The following is a 20929-nucleotide window of genomic DNA, read 5'->3' on the forward strand; positions in this document are numbered from 1 at the left end:
CTTTCGGCGCAATCGATGATTTCAAGCGCTTAAAGATACATGATGCGTCGTCGGCCGCGTGTCGATGTCCCGCATTCTTCGTCCCGGTTTCCCAATTTAAAATCCTGCTTCGGAGCGTTTTGCCGCGGCACCCGGGACATTTATTCGTCGGGCGCAACCATCGGCGGCGATAGACAGAGGCAATACGGAAGACAGCACGAAAATAAATACAAAGTCACCTTCCGTCAATCGCGCCGAGCGTCGGCGCTGTCGGCTGAATAATCGCGGGGGAGCAAAACAAGCAACGTTCTTGAAACACTCCGAATCTCCGAGGTGATCAAATTTGCCGGGACTTGGTTGGTTACTATGCGCGATTCCCCATAGTGATTCGATTCGAGCTCGGCGGGATTCGCGGCGGGCGCGACGCTTAATGCGGCGTCCGAATCTCGACCGGGAGGTTTCATGAAAAATGCACGAAATTAAGCGAACGCGCGATTTACGTAATGAAATGAAAAATATGCTGTCGTTTCGCGACTCGCGTTCGCGGCCGATGCCGTCCGCGACGTAAAGCCAGCTGCGAGATAATGTACTCTTCAAGGCCACACCCGACTTGTACGCTTCAGCTCGATCCAACCGATCGCATCTCGATATCAGTATTACGTTTCTCCTGCGATGTGGAAATCGATGCGGCAGCCGGCGATCGCCGATAACGTCGCGTGTCCTGACGGACGCCCGAAGACGCAAGATCCTCCGACTATCGGCGACGATATTGAAAATGGTAGCTGGCACTCTCCCGCGCGTCATCAGCGCTGTCGAGCGTCGATGAAGATGGAGCGGATCGAAGAGGCGCCCTCGGTGGGCGACCTCGCGCCGCAAGCCGATATAAGAAGATTTTTGCAAACTCCAGAGCAGAGAGAGAGAGAGAGAGAGAGAGAGAGAGCTCGTAAATCCTGCGGGGAATCGCGCGGCAAGGGTGCGATCGCTGACGAGAATACGAACGGCCGCGATTTCGCGAACGAGCAGTCGCGGCAGATCCCTGCGTTTAGCCGGCGATTCATATCGCCCGGCTCGTTTTTATCTGGCTGGAAAAACAAACGACAACCCGAGATGGAAATCCGTCTTCCTCCACGGGGGCCTCTGCAGGGAGAGAACGAAGACTCGGCGTATCGCGCGTCGGATTCGAAATCCGAAAACCGAGCGCACCCGTTTCTGATTCGTCTGATCGCTGAACTCGCGGCGGGATAAATTCGTGTTTCCCCATTGAATTTGATATCGAGAGCCCACAAAAAAAAAGAAAGCTGTGAGAACGCACTGGAACGAGAATAACAAATGTTACTTTGCGCGATCCGGAAATAGCGGAGCGAAATATTCAGAAGCCACAGGGGGAGAGAGAGAAGGGGGAGATTTTTTTCCTCCACTGTCCAAGTCGCAGAGCAATGTTATTCTTGCGGCAATGTGCGGTTTGATTTAGGGTAACTCTAGGGGATAGATGGGCATAATTTTTTTTAATAGGAAATAACACATCTGTATTGTTGCAATAAATGATCAACAATATATTAACACACTCAGTAGAGGATAACGTTTGAGGTACAGAAGAATTTTTGTAAAAAGAAAATTCATGGGACGCCGATATTAATGAAATATTAAAAGTATCCTGTGAGGGATAGATGGTCGAGTGTGTCCGGGTTAGACAGTCATTTTAATATTTTATATCCTTTTATTAATTATTAACCTTTTTATTAATCCTTTTAGTAATTATTAATAAAAAGTTTTCACAAGTTTCTTATAGAAAACAAGGTTCTTATAGAAAACAAGATTTCTTATAGAAAACAACATTGGAGAGAAGGTTGAAGAGTGCCAACACAGAAAAAGGCCTTATGGGAAAACATTGTTTATTAAAGAAAGAAAAGAGAAAAAATCTATTCGGCACCTTTAAACGAAATAACAAGCTGTTTAAAATGTACTGAAGTTTATAATGTTAGTAAGTACCCAGGGAAAAATGATAGTCGAATAGATATCGGATCGACGTCTTTTATACGTTTAAAGCATCTAGAAAACGTCGATCCGATGTCAATTGTTTGCTATTTCTCGCTGAATAGGCTGCCCATCTATCCCTGATATGAACCATCTATCCCTTTTAGAAAATTCGCGTAAAGATGCGTATACCACGTGAAACGTAGTCTCGCTGACGAATTTTGAGACTAAGTACGCAAATACGATGTTTTTTAGTCATTTAAGGGGACTGGAGGGATTCAGATTGCTGAAAAATCGTGCTTGTTTTTGACAATATTTTGCGATGAACTGAATAAATGTGCAAGAATGAAAATTTTAGGTATATTTATACAACATATGAAGAGTAGAAAAATTTTGTTTATTAACAAATACTCATATAAATATACGATATATATAGCTGAAATATACTCTCCTTCTTTTTTTCAAATTGTCGTTTTTGCAGTAATATCTCGACTCTCGGTGGTCCGATAAGAGCGAATTTTAACTAGAAATCTTAAGGACAGGCTTATCATCATCCGATGAACCACTAGAAAAAAAATCGAACAAAATTAACGAAATGGCAGCTATTATTAGGAAAATTTCAAATTTTCAGTTCTTTTACAATAAAAAAATTAATATCTCGAAATAAAATATTTTGATGGAGTTGTCTATGGTTCACCTGAGAGCCAGATGAACAAATATTGTTTTAAAATTTCAAATCGATACGAAGCTCAGTTTCGAAGAAATCACTGCAAAAAGTTGACCAACAAAATTTCGAGAGAAACGCGTTTAAAATTTAAGTGGACGTATATTTATATGAATATTTGTTAACCCTTAAACTGCTGAGATATTAAATGACCAGTATGACCCTCTTTGCTGATTTATTCATTTTTACAATTATGAAATATTTTATAATGATATAAGATCATGCAAAAGTGTTCATAAATGTTGTAAAAACTCACCATACATGATGTAGATGTTTGAACAAAAAGTCCAAATCGAGTAAACTCGATCGTAGCAAGGCCGCCATTTTTTTCCGCACTCGAGTTATCTCGACCGTAGCAGTTAAAGGGTTAATAAACAAAATTTTTCTACTCTTCACACGTTATATAAATATATCAAAAATTTTCATTCTTGCACATTTATTCAGTTCGTCACAAAATATTACGAAAAAACAAGCACGATTTTTCAGTAATCTAACCCTCCAGTAGCGGGATTCTGTAACTCGTTATTGGAGTTAACGACACTTTCGTTATTGTTGCGCAGCTTTTGTATACCGTAGAAAAGCTGCGCAACAATAACGAAACTGTCGTTAACTCCAATAACGAGTTACAGAATCCCGCTACAGTCCCCTTAAGCCCAGGTCTAATGTTGCGACTCAAAATAAATCATATTCGCAAGGTATTTTTCCGACGTGTGAAACATTTTGGAGGTTAATAGAAACATAAAACATTTATTTACTCACAATAACAGTGTTTCTGTGCATCAGGAAGAGACACACCTACTCGTGATACATTCAACTCACAACTGACTGATCAGCGTTGACGCCTAGCATATGTTAACAAAATTATAACAATTGACCATCCATTCCCTATGCCCATTTATTCCGGACTTACTCTATTTCACGAGTGGAACTTTCAGCGCTGTTCACTGCGACGGAACGTCGCATCGCGGGGATTTCACGAGAGCGAGAGACGGGGCGATATACTTTTAGATATGCGCGGGAGAAGGTGGAAACACCCTAGTTACGCTGATCGCAAGCCATCACGGCCGGCGGGTGCATTAGCCCCCGCATTCGTAATTATTACGCTGACGCGTAATGACGTTTACTATCGCGCGCCGTCGCATTTCCGCGGCGCGCTCGCGCCCTCTTGCCTCCCCCCGCTGCCACGTCGTATCCTTAATTAGATTTTCCGTGAGCAAAAAATACGCGTGCGTAACCAAGTAAATCGGGAAAAATTGCGGACGCGCGCGCGCCTCTTTCGTCGATATTTCCCTGCGTCGAGAGATGCACGTCGCATCACTCTCCGCGCGCGCGCGTCGGGTTAAAGAGGGAGGGAAGGTGGATGGGTGAAAAAGGGAAAAGGAATTTATATATTTCTCCCCGCCGCGCGCAGCTCGTGCAGACGCTGAAAACGTGCGCTCCGCAAAAATCCCGTAAATTCCCCCGACTCTCAAAGAAATACCGTAATGCCATTTCGTACGGGATCTGCCCCCGCGGGCCACTGGGGGGGGAGAGGCGGAGGGGGGCGGGGCAGAAGTATCGGAAGTGAAATAAAAGAGGGCGCGGCGGAGCAATAATAAGACCGTCGTTGAAAAAAAAAAGGAAAGGAAAAAGAAGCACCGCCGAAATTAATTACGGTCCTCTCCACCCCTTCCCCGTCGTCTAATCCCTTCAAGCGGCTCCCGCTTTTAATTCTACGACGGACAAAAGGGCGGGCGCGCGCTTTAATGCTCACGGCAGTCCGGGAGTCCTGCCGCGTCCCGTACCTATTACATAATCAACTTGGCGCAAGTTCGGTCAAGGAAACGCGCCGCGATTTCCGCGTCTGCGATCCTTTTTATCCCGACGAGTTGCAGCGGTCCTTCGCCCTTCGCAGCCTCTCTGCCGCCGTGGCGGAAGGGCGAAAGTGCGGTGTCGCGTTGCTGATTGGAAAGGGTGAGACACGGACAGTGAACGAGAGAGGGAAAGAGAGAGAGAGAGAGAGAGAGACAGAGAGAGTGCTTCGATATGAGCTGACCGCGTGAGAGAAACGCGAGATAACGCAACGGAAACGCCGTGCCCGAGGAAAACCTCGGCAATATAACGCGCTGTGCGCTCAAGGATTAACCGGTTCGGCTGACGAATCCTTCTTAGCGCTTTCCATCGGCCCGAAAAAGCCGTCTACCACCTTCCCTCTCCCCCCCCCTCCGGTTGCTCATTGCGCTTGCGGCTGCATCCGGCCGCGCGAGGAGGAGAACGAAAGGAAGGAAGGAAGGAAGGAAGGAAGGACGGAAGGAAGAGACAAGATGGGCAGGCGGGGGTGGGGAAGGAGGCCGGGGGAGGGGGGCTGGACGCGGCGTGCCCGAGTAAATCACGGTGGATTTAAGTGGATTCTACAAACTCCCTCGCGCTGGCGTTACCCCCCGACGATGTATCGTCCTCGTAGGGTCGTTGCGGCGTCGCGCCACCGCAGCGCGGGTGTAACGGGGGTGAGAGATTCAGAGCGAGAGTGAGCGAAAGGGGCAGGCTGGGCGAGAGGGGGGCCGGCGCTCCCTCGCCGAGCGCCGGTAACATCCGTTGCGTCTTACGGCCGCGGCTTACAACGGATCTTGGCCGACTGCAAAGCTCATGGACGGGGTGCTGGCGGGATTAGTCGGCAGGGCCTAAGGCCTGACACATAAAAGGGCCTCAAAATGAGTTACGCGGGGATTTGCGTGTCGCAACACGTGGGACCCACTTTGCGCCTCGGCGACGGGGCTCCAGCGGCGAAGCGGATCGTTGCGAGTGAATTGGCCGATTCCGCCCACGCAAACACGCGCGCGTTTTCTCGCTAAGCTTGGTTTGACCTTTTCCGGCTGAGAGTGAACGTTTTTCGTTGTAATTGTACGGAAAAGGTTACGCACGCGTCCCTTGGATCTCCTTTTCACTTTGATGCATGTTATGGGGGGGGGTGAGTTCTGAGTTCTTGATTCAACAGCCATGATAAATCAGTTTGAAGTATCGAGATTTTACGTCTCCTGGTGTAAGGAATGTTCGCCAAGCAGTTTTTACTCGATGTGAGTGAGCGTAATTATCTTGTGAATCTGGAATCCTAAATTACGTGAACACCCGGTACGTTATGATAACAAGTGAATATTTGTTCCGGCCAAACCCACACCGTGATGTAGTTGCTCCAATTTAAAACATTCGCGCGCAAAAAGGAAAAAAGGAAAAAAAAATACGAAAATCGCGCATTCGCTGCGAATGCGTAAAAAATTCCGGCACTTTAAAGTAACATATCTCGGAAACTACATAGTTGCGAAACTAAAAGTTGCACGGAAATCCATCCTGCGCAGTAAGCATACAAACAAAAAGAGAAAAAAAAATAATCAAGAAATGTAACCACAGAAGCGACCATTCTTCTCCCGTTCGGTCGCGCGTTTCGCTTCCCGCGCGAGCCGAATCCTGACGACCCGCCGAATCGACAAGATACCTGAAGACGCACATCGCGTCTCGGCTCGAAGAAAACACGACGACGAAGAATACATATCCCGTGCTCCTCGCAAATTAAAAAATTCGCGACGACGTAATTTACAGCGCGCGAGCGCTTCTTTTGCATCGTCCTGCGCATTTACGCGCATCGCGCGGCGAGGCGAATATTCGAGAGTTACTACTGTGATCAAAAAGTATCCGAACTTTATTTTTTAAAAATCGCGGGTAAACTGCAAGTCAAATCCGTTTGCTTCCCTAAGTTGGCACACATGTCCTCCACATTTGATGAAAAAATCATGGCGTTCCTTCGAGCCGTTTGAAAGTGGCAGTTGTTTGTGTCAATAAAGATTGTTGTGCACGGCGACTTTTACGATGTCGAAAAATATGGAGCAAAAAATTTGTTTGAAATTTTGTGCTGAGAACGAAATTTCGTTCACAAACGCATTCTAAATGTTGCAAAAAGCTTATGGCAATGATTGTTTATCGAAAACAAGTACGTTTGAGAGGAGTTTAAGAAGTTTCAAGAAGGACGAGAATCCGTTGAAGACGACGCACGCTCTGAAAGACCGTCAACGTCAACGGGATGACGCTCACATTGAGAAAGTGAAAGAATTGGTGCTTCAAAATCGTCGATTGACCGTGCGAGAGGTAGCAGATGAAGTTGGAATATCATTTGGATCGTACCAGCACACAATCCGTAAGAAACGACCGGAATTGTGGGAAAACAACTAGTGGATTTTGTATCACGACAATGCACCATCGCATACCTCGACATTTGTGCGTGAATTTCTGACAAAAAACTCAACGAATGTCGCTCCGCAAGCACTGTATTCACCAGACATGGCCCCCCGCGACTTTTTCTTGTTCCGCCTACTGAAAAAACCACTTCGCGGACAGCGTTTCGAATCGATTGAGGACATAAAAAAAAATCACTGCGTGAATTGAAGGCCGTACCGTCTGCCGCGTATGAACGATGTTTCCAGGACTGGATCAAACGCTGGCATATGTGCGTTGCAAGCAATGGCGACTACTTTGAAGAAGACTATAAGAATTTTGATGATTGAATTGTAGTTTTGATTTTTAAAAATAAAGTTTGAATCACAGTAGTATTTCTGCGCTTCGCTTCGACTCGCCTCGCCGGAACAAACAGTATTGCGGATCGCTGTTGTACGACATCGGTGGAATTTCCGTGGCTTCCTCATGAAAGTCACGCTGTGCGAAGCGACGGTCGATTGTGAACGAGAGCGCGCGCCTTCGATTCACCCTTTCCCTTCGTCCTTCAATCCCGCCCTTCCTGTCGTCACCGCGGCGTGACGCGGCTCTCTCGCCGTCACGGCGGCGGTCCATTTTGCCGTCGCCGCTGCTGGCTCTTCCATCGAATTACAAGAACCGCCGCTGATCCCTCCCCCGCCTTCGGAAATACCGTGGCGTGACAGGCCGAAGGTCGACAAGGGCGAACGCCGCGCCGGTACGGAGTGATGGTGAATTTTTCACCCTCTCGGCGAGACGCTGGAATCGCGTCCGCGGCAATTTTTCCGCCGAGTTTCTCGGGACTCGGATAATTGGTCTCTCCGGCTAGCAATTTGCGGCCACGCGGTAAAAACGCGTCGCGACAGGGCGATTGTCCGTTTATCGAATCGACGCGAGCTCGTGTGAACATCCGCGGACTTAGGTATTTCGGCCTGCCGGCTCTCGCTGAACAACCCGACTCATACGATCACGAGGACACAAACGACAAGAAAGAAGGGTCACACTCACATAAGCAAAGTTGTAAGATCGCGGCGAAGAGAGCTGCGAGTTTCCGCGCTGCCATGAGAATCGACCAGTTTTCTGATGAATCTTCGGGACACCAGTCGGCGATCTGAAAACATGACAGAACATTTCTCCCTCGATAACTAGCACGTGACAGTCTTATCGTCGATGGTGATGTTCACCGGCAGACCCGGAATCAACGTTTTGTGCCAAAAGCGGTGGGAGCGAATTTCATATTTTACATGGAAGCTTACCTATAAGGGTTTCTCCGGGTTGCTGGTGACGAGTCCAGGGTCGAAGTTTCAAAATTCAAAATAGCGGATCCAATATGGCGGTTTCAAGTGGCCAATTCCACCATAGATATTCCACCATAGAAGCTTATCAAACTCGGCATGTTTTTCTGGTCATGGACTGTCATAAATCTGAAGTTTCCACCAAAGCCATTCGGCAAAGAAGTAGTTTCCTCCGATATATTTCATCCATTAATAAAGAGGTAAGAGTATCCATAATGGAATACCGTTAGTCACTAGAAGCCGCTATGTTGGAGATCCGCCATTTTAGATTTTGCAATTTCGACTGGATTCATTATCAGCAACCCAAACAATATGAACATATTAAATATAATCTTCTCCATAATGACAACATTGACCACTTGAAGCCGCCATAGTGGATCTGCCGTTTCGAATTTTGAAATTTCGATCCCAGGCTCGTCACTAGCGACCCAAAAAACCATCTATAAAGAAGATTTCATATGAAATTAAACGGAGTATCAATTTTAATAAATATTCTTCAAAACTAACAAAATTGAGTATTTAAGCGACGCCATATTGGATCCGCCATTATGAGTTTCTCAAATTTGATTCCGGATTCACAGTCAGCGACCCAAAAAACATGAAAATTGGCAGAGCTATTCATGATGCTCATATATGAGTCCTTACCAGTGAACTGCTTAACCTTTAGAGACTACCATGGCCACCATTTCACCCCCGGCGATTTTCCGCTCTCATTAAAAAATCACATTGACAATATCGATTTTACAAATATTTATTCACGCTATCAATAGTAACAACTTTGTGATAAAACAGACCAATTCTTGCATATGCTCTGTTATAAACATAACCAAAAAGTATGCAGCTTTGGGTGAGGTGGTAGCTTTTAAGGGTTGAAGCCAACGGCGGCACTCGGGCGGCCGTCCAAGAATATGAATTCGCCAAGACTGGAAGCAGTCGCTGCTGAGTGCGTTTTCGCTTTACGCATGTGTGTGTGTGTCGTGCGCACACTTGGCAACAATTGCCAAAGGTTGCAACTCAGGCGCAATTTGTTGTCAGCGATCTCGGCTGCGTTCTGTCACGAGCCGATCTCGCTCGGCTAATTTCACGCGCTAATTGCTCATAATTGCGGTCCCGCCGATCGGGCCGGACTGACTCAGCGATTCGACTGCCGATTCCTCCACCGTGAGAAATTTATTTTCTCCCATCGCATCTATTAATTCATATGCGTCGCTTTCTCCGCTATACTTTTTCCTCCTCAAGAAAGCGAAGGAGAAAGAGGACGTCGATTTTAATTATCGTCTGTCTCTCAGTCTTACGCTCCCGGTACCCTCGACGTCATGGAGGTAAGAAAGAGAGGGCGAGAAGGAGAGAGAGGGGGGCGGGGGAGAGGGAGGTCGAAAGTAGCTTCGAAGCAAACTAACCGCAACGCTGGGGAGGCTTGCCGATTGTAATTAATGACCACCCCGTAGTTATCCTATCACCAATTAAAGGAGCCACGCCGAGCGACGCCTCTCGTTATTTCGACGCCGCTGAAAATCGCGGCGCGTCGCATGCACAGTTGAGCTTTAATGAACACGAACAATGAAGCGTAAAGGACGATTAAGCATTAGCGAGAGGCGCGCGCGCGTCTCCTGGAGATTCTTGACTCGAGGTACAAAGGGAGAAAAAAGAAGAATATCGTTGTATCGCGGAGGAGAGAAGGGGCTTGCCGGAAGGAAGAAAAGTGGAATAGCTGGGGGGGGGGCGAAGCAAATCGCGTATCAAGTGTCCTCGGCGGTGGAGCGCCGCGCAGGCAACGTTAAATCATGCAAACAGATAATAACCGACGAGAGAGAAAGAGAGAGCGGCGGAGAGGGGGTGAGGGTTGAAGAAGTATTTGATCAGGAAGAAGGAGATCTTCCGAGGGCACGCGAGACGCGAACAATGCCGGTGGAATAATAGCGAGCTTCCGGCGAATCGCAGGGTCGAGCACGGGAGGCAAGACACGCTTAATCCTCGCTGCATCAAGATCCTGCGAGGCGTCCGTTCGACGATGCCGAGGCGAACCACGGTGCGCGGTTTATCTTGTCAGATTACTGGCTGCTCGAACTTTTCAAACTCGCCGGCCCTGGCGAGTAAACAACACACCGGCGCGGGCGGAACGTCGGATGCACTTTTAACGCCGCGCCGCGCCGCGTCGCGAACTTGCCCGATCCTGTCTGCCTTCTTTGCCACTTTTCAGCGCACTCGGCGAGCCATGGCGATGATTCGCGAGCGCGACGTCACGAGCGGGAAGCGCCTCGAGCCGACGACATGAGTAAGTTCGGTGCACCGGTTGGTCCGCTGGAACTTCCGGGCGGACTCGCCGAGGCTCGATACGTCCGATGTGTATGCGCGGTCTTAGGCTTCCGGATATTAATGCAAACGGAGGGGCGGAGGAAGGGAGGGGGCGGGTTTCCCTTCTCGCACCTCTAGCCTTTTCCCCCGGAGCCGCTGCTCGCCGACTCATTCCGCGATGTCGATAAAACCGCGGATGAAGAATTTTTATTCCCCCGCATGTCACGCGATGAAAGAAAATGTCGGCGCGCGGCCATCGATCCCGCTCGGGCCGCACCTGCTCCCAACGCAAATCAATCTGCGATCTCCGCTATCACACCTCCGATCGACAGCAACCCTTACGATGCGCTAATAGCGCGATTCGAGTCGCAATCCGCCTCGGCCGAGCGTGTTTCCCTTCGTTTTTTCCGCGAAAAAGTGCCGGACAAGAGGCCGCGGCGACTGCATCGAGCCGCGAGTGTTCAGATCCGCGTCTCATCGCCCGAGCAAAAAGAATCATCCTCATGAAGCATAAAGCTCCGATAAGGCTGAAAGTAGGATGTCTTAAAAAGAGATGCCTCATTATCAGGCCCCGAAATGGATCATTTACGGATGCCTTAGATTTAGATTTAAATAAGGAAAACTGATAAGGACCTTAGAAGGACCTATTAGGGGTGCCTTAAATTTTTACGAATAAATAAGGTTTTGATAGGAAAAACTGAAAGAGGCCCTAGAAGAGTTTATTACGGGTGCCTTGGATCTAACAAATATAAGGCTTTGATAGAGGAAAAATTGATAAGAGCCTTGAAAGAATTTTTTAGGGATACCTTAGATTTTACGAAATAACGCTTTAACATGGGAAACTGATGTGGGCCTTAGAAGGATCTTTAGAAGGATCTTCTAAGAGGATGCTTTAGATATACAAAATCAAGTTTTGTTATGGAAGATTAATAAAATCTGAAGCGTGTAATAAAATTGTTATAGTTTAGTATTGTTTTATAATAGATATGCTATCTGATTCTTTTAAAGATCTGTTAATTATACCGCAATTAAAAACAAATTTTATTAGTTTTATTAGTTGCCATATTCATTAGCCCCTCCCAAGAATTTTTCTAGTATTGCCTTCATTTTGAAATGCAGCAAACTTTAATAAAAACGGTAGCAGCATTTTTGTGTGTAAAGAATACTATATTTCATTGTAAAGTATGCTATATTTTTAAAATAAAAAATTTTTGTTGTATACTAGCAGGGTTATAGAGACATAAAGAAATTATAGTTTAAATTTCTTAGAATGAAAAAAACGAATATTTTTACTCGAGCAATAATAAAAATATTTCCTTATAAGGCCCTATTAATATTGCCTTATAAGGACCGTTAAACCATTTATTACACATCTTATGTAGGGCCCTTGTCTTTCTATCCCTACTAGAGCCCGATTAATGTTAAAGAAAAATAATCAGACCCTGTTAATTACCAGAGCCCTATCGATTTAACAAAAAGCTTCGGGCATCGAGACTTTCTGTTCGCGTAGTCGCACCGAGAAAAATCTCCGAGATGTCCGGTTGTTAATTTCCGCTCGAGTATCCGATATATTCCGCGAATGTTCGACCGAATATTCCGACAGTTTTTCTCAGTGCAGGGGGTGACCGTGCAATGAAGGTTAACGATCCCGATTCGATCTTTTCCCTCGAAAGTCGATTTTTTCACTCGATTTAAAACATCGAATTTTCGGGCATAAACGGGCGAGCGAAGAAACGGCAGACGGCGCGCGTGGGACTTGGGACTAAATTTGTGGGCGCGCGTTGCAAGAGCAACGGGGACAAAGCTTTGAAATTGCAGCAACGAGCCGGCGAAGCCCGCAAAATCCATTGCGCCGAAAAGCGCGCGCGGAAACGCAAGCACAACGCGGCTCTCTCCGCCGCCTCATTCCCCAAACGAACATCGCTCTCTCGCGCGGCCAATCCAAGCCGCGCCGCACATCCATCCCCGACAACGTCAGCCGGCCATCGGCCGCGGCGCGATGCCATAAAGCATCAAAACGGCGCTTCGTTGCGGCAGCTTTATGGCGCGCCGGCGGATCGATTCGCTATTTGTCAGCAGTCATCTCGGAAGACAATCCGCCGGCTCGGCCGGCTCGGCCGGCTGGCCGGCGCGGCGCATCGAGGCGGCCTCGCGGCCGCCGCGCCGCTGAGGCGAAGTTTCCCGGCGAGAAAAATGGACGACGGAGGGGGCCCGGGCGGACAGGGATGCTTATAGGGCACAGTCGGAAAGGCGCGATTGATTTATCGCAAAAAGAAGCCGCGGTAAATGGACTATTTTTCAATCGACCAGGCGAGCACGGCCGGGACGAGCGTGAGAGAGAGAGAGAGAGAGAGAGAGAGAGGCCCGATGGAAAAATGGAATTTCCCCGCGGCGAAATGGAATTTTGAGCGCAGGCGGAAGCCTTCGCGACGAGCGCCAGCCGTCATACGTGCCTCAGTCATCCTCCGGTGATTCCGCGGCTGTTTCGATACTCCCTCGAGCGGAGTGCCGCTGGTTACCGGATGGTGTACACACGGAAGGGGAGAGGTGTGGCGCACACCCCGTAAGTTATGACTTTCGTCTCGCCCCCGCCCCCGCCGCCATCGCCGCCGCCGCCGCCGCCGCCGCCGCAGCCGCCGTGCCGGTTCTATGAATGTATGCATGAGATAGGAACTTTATGCTTTATGCATTGAACGCGCCGGCGATAAGAAGTCGCGCGAGCGCGCGTGTGCTCGCGGCCGACGCGACGCCGCGCATCGCGCTGACGAGCGTGTCAGGGGAGACTCTCTCACTCCCTCTCTCTCTCTCTCTTTCTCTCTCTCTCTCTCTCACTCTCTCTCTCTCTTTCTTCGTTCTTCTTTCTCCCTTTTTCCGTATCTGCCGGTCTCTTCGCGGCTGGAAGGGTTCCATCGGCTAATCGCATATCCCCGGCTCGACCTGCGCGCGCGAATTGCCGGGGTCGGAAGCCGGCGGCTGCGCGACGGATGGAATTCCGGTTTCTTGATCCTGGGGGATGAAACATCGCTGGCGGAAGGAGCCGTGTTCTTATATCCCGGGGACTTTGGCCGGCGGAAGCTCGATTTTGCCGTGTGTGCCGCGGAAACTAGCGAGGGGCGACCTCTCGGTTGGCTCTTCAGAAAAAAACGCTCTCCTTTTCTACCCGATTTTTGTTCAAATTAATTTTCTCCGAAATTGAACTCGACAGAGGACCGACTTAAAAACCCTGTCCGTGTCTGCAAGCTGCGTCGATAGGATGGAAGCAGTCGACATTATGAACCAATCTTTTCGATCGAGACTCGCAGCGCAGATTGCAGTGCTATATTTGTTATTGGAATAACGGCTGTAAGTCAAGCGTTTCGGTGAAGAGTACATTGGTCGAACTTTGGCAAGCTTCGACTCGGAAGTAGCGAGTCGACATAACTTTAGAACAAATCCATCATGGATATCCGACCTACTGATGTGCGACTACCGCTGGTTGCGGCAGTAGATCGCGGGTCGAATTGAAGGATGCAACGCGACACCGATAATTCGTGAATTAAGGATGCGACGAGAGACAAAAGTATTTGAAAATTTGTCGAGTAGAGCGCTCGCATGTGGATGAATATTTAATAACGCTTCGTGAATAACAATGCCGACTCGACATCAGGAGAGCAATAATAGTCAACGTGAAGGAAGCTAAACAATCATTCACAGGTGGGTCAATAGCTATAGTATCATATCTTGAAGTTCTTCGTTGACCTTTCAAGTTCGACGGAACTTGCAGGGGTAATGCAGAATTAAAATTTCGACTCGGAGATAAAATCGCGTCATTTCCGTCCGCGCGTCGTTTCTTCGGGTTAATGCAGCCACAGTTGGCTCACTGCAAATCTGATGCAGAAAGCAAATTGACACATTAATACACGATGACGCCAGCATTTACCTACCTATAATTATCATTTCGACAACGACGCGGTGTCGCGCGGAAAATCGAGCCTACAAAGAAAATCTACGAAAGTCCATCCGAGAATTTCAACGCACGAAAAAAAAAAAAAAGAAAACGTTACCGATAATAAAAATCCCTTCTGTGCTTCTTACATAAATGCAAATCATAATTAACTACCCAACAATTTGAAAAGAGATCTGATTAACAATTTGAATAGCTGCAAAAATATTGAGCTCACCGGATATTAAATAAGATTTTCGTTTGTCATCCGCGAGATCTTCGGAATTCGGAATCGGCCGCTCGAGAGAACAAAAATACCCCGAAAATTTGACAACTCCTCCACGGACACACTTGTCCTCGGGGGCGGGGGCGGGGGACGGGTAACAGGGGGACTCGTCAGGTACCATTTATCGACACACATACAGACGACGCTTGATAGAGGCACGTTCGCGCCTAACGACGTCTGCGTGCTATCAAGAGACAGTACGGAGACGCGTCTCCGAAACGGCATCGCTTTTAATCGCGAGCCATAAAGCCCGTAATGCCTGGCGTGCATTCGCGGCGGCGGGGCGGGGGGGACGGGGGAGAGTCGCCTCGCGGGACGTTTATAGACAAGAACTCGCGCGCTCGCGCGCGATCGGACGACCCGCGCGATTACTCCCGGCGCGACGCCCTGCGGCGGTAATAACTGTCTCTGCGCGAAATGAAGAGACAGTTAATCTAATCTTCGTAGTAACGACAGCGGCCCCGGGATTTATTCGTTCGTAACGACGTAAACGTACAAATTGGCGACCGGCGCGCACCGTCCTAATTGCTTTCCGCGCTCCTCCCTCTCTTCCTGCCGCCGTATATACCTGATAAATCCTTAAACATTAATTCAATTGTTAGACGCGCTAGACGGGCACCTGCGCTCTCGACGCTCTCGCGCGTCCACGGCGGAATTCTTAGCCCGCTGCTATCCGCGCGCGCGCTTCGTAGGCGCGGAAGGACACGGGTGAAGCTGAAGGTACCGATATCGGGACGCGTTCCAGCTCTGGACATTGCGAGTACTTAAACTTTCGTAACATAAAATACGCAAACTTGCGCACGCATACGCTCAAGTCTGTATGTTCTTGTTGTTTCGGCCTTTAAACAGCAATGTTCGAGTTTTCGACACATGGAATACAGATTTCATAATAGGATAAGTCCGGGATAGATGGACGTCGTTTTTTTAATTGCGAATAACTCATCTGTATTAATGCAATAAATGGTCAACAACATATTAACACATTCAGTAGAGGGTAATGTTTAAGGTACAGAAGAGTTTTTGTGGGAAAGAGTTCATGGGACGCCGATAATAACGAAATATTAAAAATATTCTGTGAGGGGGAGATAGTCAAGTGTCCAGGTTAGATGGTCCAGGTTAACATATGTCAAAGGATAGTTGAGCATATGTCATCTCTAATGGTAATGAATTTTCAGATTAAATACAATGTTTTTTGGTCGTTTAAGCTCAGGTTTAATGTTGTAACTCAAAATGAATCGTATTCGCAAGGTATTTTTCCGACGTGTGAAACATTTTGGAGGTTAATAGAAACATAAAACATTTATTTATAATATATTTATTTATAATACTCATGATAACAGTGGTTTTGTGTATTAGAAAGAAACACACCTGTTCGTGGTACATCCAAGTCCGATTGACCGATCGGTGTTGACAAATTTGACATTTAATGTTAGGAACCAGAGAAAAATGATAGTCGAATAAATATATATATCTAGAAAATGTCGATCCGATGTCCATTGCTTGCTATTTCTCGCCAAGTAGCGGCTGCCCATCTAACCCTAAAAAAAAAATCTCCCCTCGTCTATCCTCGTTTGGAGAGTTCGCGTAAAAATGCGTGTGCCGCGTAAAACATATAGTTTCGGTGACGAATTTCGAGATTAAATATGAAAGTACGATGTTTTTTTAGTTGTTTAAGCTCAGGTCTGATGTTGTAACTCAAACTAAACCGCATTCGCAATATATTTTTCCGACGTGTGAAACATATTTTGAAGATTACTAAAAACATAAAACATTTATTTACTTACAATAGCAATGTTTCTGGGATCAGGATGAAACACACTTACTCGTGGTACATCCAACTCACAACTGACCGATCAGCGCTGACGCTTAGCATATATTAACAAAATTATAGCAATTGACCATCTATCCCCTATGCCCATCTATGCCCATCTATCCCGGACTTACCCTAAGAAACGAAGTAACAAGAATGTACAGAGTTTGATACATACACGCGTGTGTCGAAAGTTGAATTTAAATTCTTTAATGACAATTTCTAGCTTAGAGCCCGAAGTTTCCAAGTTTCCCAGTTCGATGCAAATCTTTTTAATTTAGACGTCCGCTTTAACGTCGAAGGTCTGAGTTAAAAGAACCTCCGCAAAAAGTGCCCGTTTTTCAGTCCCTGATTTTTAAATTAAATTTTATGCGAAATGATAGCTCATGATAAGACATTAATCACAAAAAAGTTTTACATTGAGCGTACGTTGGTTTCAGAGATATAGAGGAGCAAAGTGGTCACTACCTACTAAGGAAGTTTGACACTAATAACGTTTTATCGCACGAATTTTTGCGAAATTCAGTATCTATGGGTTCTTTGAGTTGCTTATTACGAATTCGATGTCAGATTAAAAAAATTCAAGATGGCGGGTACAAATATAGCGGACATAAATAGTGAAACAATTATTTACTTTTATTAGAACTGTTATGTTGTGGTATACTTTAAAACCAATAACTTCAGAACTGAACTTTTAGATAACTTTTATATTATTGGATATAATGATATATAATTATAAAGAGTCACGGAAACTGCAATGAAAAAGCACGTCTGCAATGAAAAAACTTCTAAATATAACAAATAAGACTGTCACGTTATCCTTTATGCGTCATGTAATGTATCAATTTGATATTTCTTTTTATGAAAAAATAATAAAAAAAGAAATACTTTTCCCACTCAAAAATTGTCGTTGAAAAAATTACTTTCGAAAACCTAATAGAAAATGCGCAATCAGCTAGCCAAGAAACCACAACATAACAGTTCCAATAAAAGTAAATGATAGTTTCACTATGTGTGTCCGCCGTGTTGCACCTGCCATCTTGAATTTTTAAAATCTGACATCAGGTTTATAATCAGCAACTCAAAGAACCCATAGACACCGAATTTTGCAAAAATTCATGCGATAAAGCGTTATTAGTGTCATACTTTCTTAGTAGGTAGTGATCACTTTGACCCTCTACATCTTTGAAACTACTCAACGTAAAACTTTTCTGTAATTAATGTCCCATCATGAACTACTTTTTGGCATAAAATTCGATTCCAAAATCGAGGACCGAGAAACAGGCAAAAAATCGACCCTTTTCGCGGAGGTTCTTTCAAATGCTAAATTTGAATTTGCAACATATGTGAATTCCGTCGAAAATTTCAATATTGCTGCTTAGGGACCGAAATAATAAGAACGTGAGCAGAGTCACAGATGCGTGTTGTGCTTTTAGCTTGGAATTTTCGGCAGGCTCGAGCAGCCGACGCGATCGATAACGTAACGACGTGACCAGCAGTTTTGCAAGACGGTCCTTTTGAAATTATTATATTTTGCATCCGCCAACGCGCACGCGGCCGCAGATATTTCGTTAGAGCATTAGCGTGTCTCGCGCGTCACACGCGGATGGAGCCGGCGCGGCGGCGATTGAAACGAGCGCGACACGTCTTAATCCGCCCCGCAGTTGCTTTATGCCGCTGGGTGTCACGCCGCTCAAATCGAGCCCGGCGGACGCGATTCGGCTAATACCCGGCCGTCTCTCGCTCGCGGGTATTAATACGCGCCGTAATTTAGCCGCACCGTTAACGGCGCGTAAAGATAATAAAAACAACGTAATTATTACAAGTCGCGCGCATTGTCACGTCACAGCGCGTTCCGCGTGTTTTCGCCTTCCGCGCTGACGCGCCAATTAAATTTTTAAAAGCTCGCTCGCCACGCTCGAGCCATCGGCAGTCGCTCCGCCCCCCCCCTCCCCACACACACACATGCGAACGACATAAAGGCGCCGTGCTCTTCAAGTACCGCCGCAGCAGGGCGAACATTGTTACGCTGCAAAGTACGCGTACTTTTAGCCGCAATTCCGTGTCATTTGGCCGCCGTTAATGAATATGACGGCGGCGGGATAGGAAGGGGAGGCTCTGTGTGGGCGTCTCTCTCTCTCTCTCTCTCTCTCTCTCTCTCTCTCGGCCCGATGCTCTCGCTCTTCCTCGTGGGAAGCGCGATCGAGGAGAGAACCATCTCGGCGACGGCGAAACCGGGCACAGAGCCGACCAACTTCGTAACGCGAACGCGCATAAGGCCGGCTAAGCCGCGCTTAGTAACTCGTTTGTGGAAAATTTGAAGTACGCGAGAAATCCCGCCGGGCGGGCGAGGGAAGGTCCGCGGAATTTCGAGCGTGTGAGCCGAAGTGCATAATGCAGCGGAATCGAAACTCTTTCGCGGAGCCCCGCTTAATTTCTCATGAGCTGTATAGCCCGCCCGCGGGGAGACTCGGGGATGATACTCGACGGGTTACACGGCGGAGTTGGAAGCTAATTCAATAAGGCGCTGCAGGACGAGCGAACGAGCGAACGAACAGATGGATGGACGGATAGATGGACGAGCGAGCGAGCAAACTTGTCCGGGTTGATTCGTCGAGCGCCTTTCTTGCCGCGCTCGGACGCGTTCTCTCTTTCCCCCCTCTCTGCCCCCTCCGCCCCTTTCGGCCACGATTTAAATATTAATCCAAACGATGATACGCTGGAAAATTCGCCCGCGGTGGGAACGCGCTCTCGCGATAATGCTCTCGCCGCTTTGGGAAAGCGTTTAAAAACGGCGCGCGCGTATCTTCAGATTACAACTTTCGCTAATAATTCCCGGCGGTAACTCGCCATTATCGCGACGCGGGACCTGCGCCGTACACAATATTCCAGCATCGACGCGTAATTTCGGGCCGAATATTTCGTGCCGGGGGAAATGTTCATACGATATTATTCGTTCTCGTTCGTTAATTAGATCGACGATTGAAAATGCCCCCAGCGACCGCGCGTCGCGTCCGCTCTCCTCGTCTTCTCCAGCGCTAACAGAGAGAGAGAGAGAGAGAGAGAGAGAGAGAGAGAGAGAGAGAGAGAGAGAGAGAGAGAGAGAGAGAGAGAGAGAGAGAGACAGGGGGGGGGAGAAAGAGAAACACGAGAATGAAGCGCGCCCGTATAGAACGCGGTGCGGCATTAATTAATCTTCAAATCGAGACAAGAAGTCAAATCCACGCGGGCGCGGAAAATGCAACTCGACACGGCTGATGCAGGTTTTCCGCCGATAAACCGAGCCGTGCGTGTTGTCGCGACACACAGAGCGCCGCACGCGTATATTCCATTGAAAATAACAATGGAGGGCTCTGTCGCGGACACTTTGGCGTCTATTAAACGGCGCCAATTTGCGAAGGTAAAACCACCGAATTTGATTTCGCATGCGCGCGCGCGCTTCTATGCGCTGAAATCCCTCACTGTCAGCTCGGCGTGCCGCCGCGCCGCGGCCGTCGCTTTTGCACGTACGCGAAATAATCGTATGAAAATAATGGATCCGCTTTTTTTCCGCCGGCGCGCCCAGCGAAGTCGAAAAGTCCGCAGTGAAAAAATCGCCCGCTTGTCAATCCCGTCGACTTAGACGAGAAAAAGTTTGAGGACGCGGACATCCCCGCGACTTGTTCGGAATCGTTTGCACCTCCGGGGCGGGAAGCGGAGGGGGGAGGGGCACGGCCGGACATTTTCCTGGTGTTGCGAGTCCGCGGTGCATTAGTTTGTTATTCGCCGGAGAAATCAATGATCCGGAAAAATCGAAAGCCAGCTGTCCGATGTGACGGCGATGTTAGCGCGCGCGATAACGCGAAATTTCGCGCAACGACCCACGCAACTGCAGTTGCAAGCCTGCGACGCACTCCGCTCGTTTCATCGGCTGTTGGGAAAAATTGATAATCGAGTAACTCGAGGAAAATAAGCGGGTACTTGGGGATTGACAGCGCGACCCGAGGGGGGAACGCGACTTTGTCACTCTTGAGGTGTCATTGTTGCGTCCTCGCCGTGCATTCTTGATCGCCATTGAGGCGCGGGCGTGACGGAAAGCTCCTACAAAGCGTGCGCAGAAACGGAGCACGGAGATCAAAATGTCTGGCCGGGTGAGAGTATTTCCCGGTGAAATGCGAGAGATTCCGGCTGAGGCGGTCGCGCAGAACTTGGCCGGAATGATCGATTTCTGATTAACTCGGACGGAAGCCTGATACTCTCAGTCGCAATTTTTCCGGATACCGCCCCGACTCCAGGGCGGAAAGTCCGGCGAGGCTCGTCCGAGCGAGCGTCTTCTCAGCCGCGCGATTTTCCCGAACGACGTGAAAAGCAGCAAACAAATGCGCGCTTCCTCCGAGATATCGCGAGAGATCGCGCTCCCGCTTTACGTTTTTAATCCCTCGAGGCA

At 47.8% G+C, this 20929-nt stretch overlaps 1 protein-coding gene across 1 annotated transcript in view; it reads right to left on the reverse strand.

The window, feature by feature from the left end:
• DIP-lambda (Dpr-interacting protein lambda) overlaps positions 1–20929 on the reverse strand; it is a 107189-nt gene that overhangs the window by 48636 nt on the left and 37624 nt on the right. The window contains exon 3 of the mRNA XM_011138477.3: positions 7904–8006. Coding sequence (XP_011136779.1) covers positions 7904–7958 — 55 coding nt within the window. The 5' untranslated portion in view covers positions 7959–8006. The remainder of the gene's footprint in view (positions 1–7903; positions 8007–20929) is intronic.

This window comes from Harpegnathos saltator, unplaced genomic scaffold, assembly GCF_003227715.2.
Source record: "Harpegnathos saltator strain DR-91 unplaced genomic scaffold, Hsal_v8.6 scaffold205, whole genome shotgun sequence".
Taxonomy (NCBI): domain Eukaryota; kingdom Metazoa; phylum Arthropoda; class Insecta; order Hymenoptera; family Formicidae; genus Harpegnathos; species Harpegnathos saltator.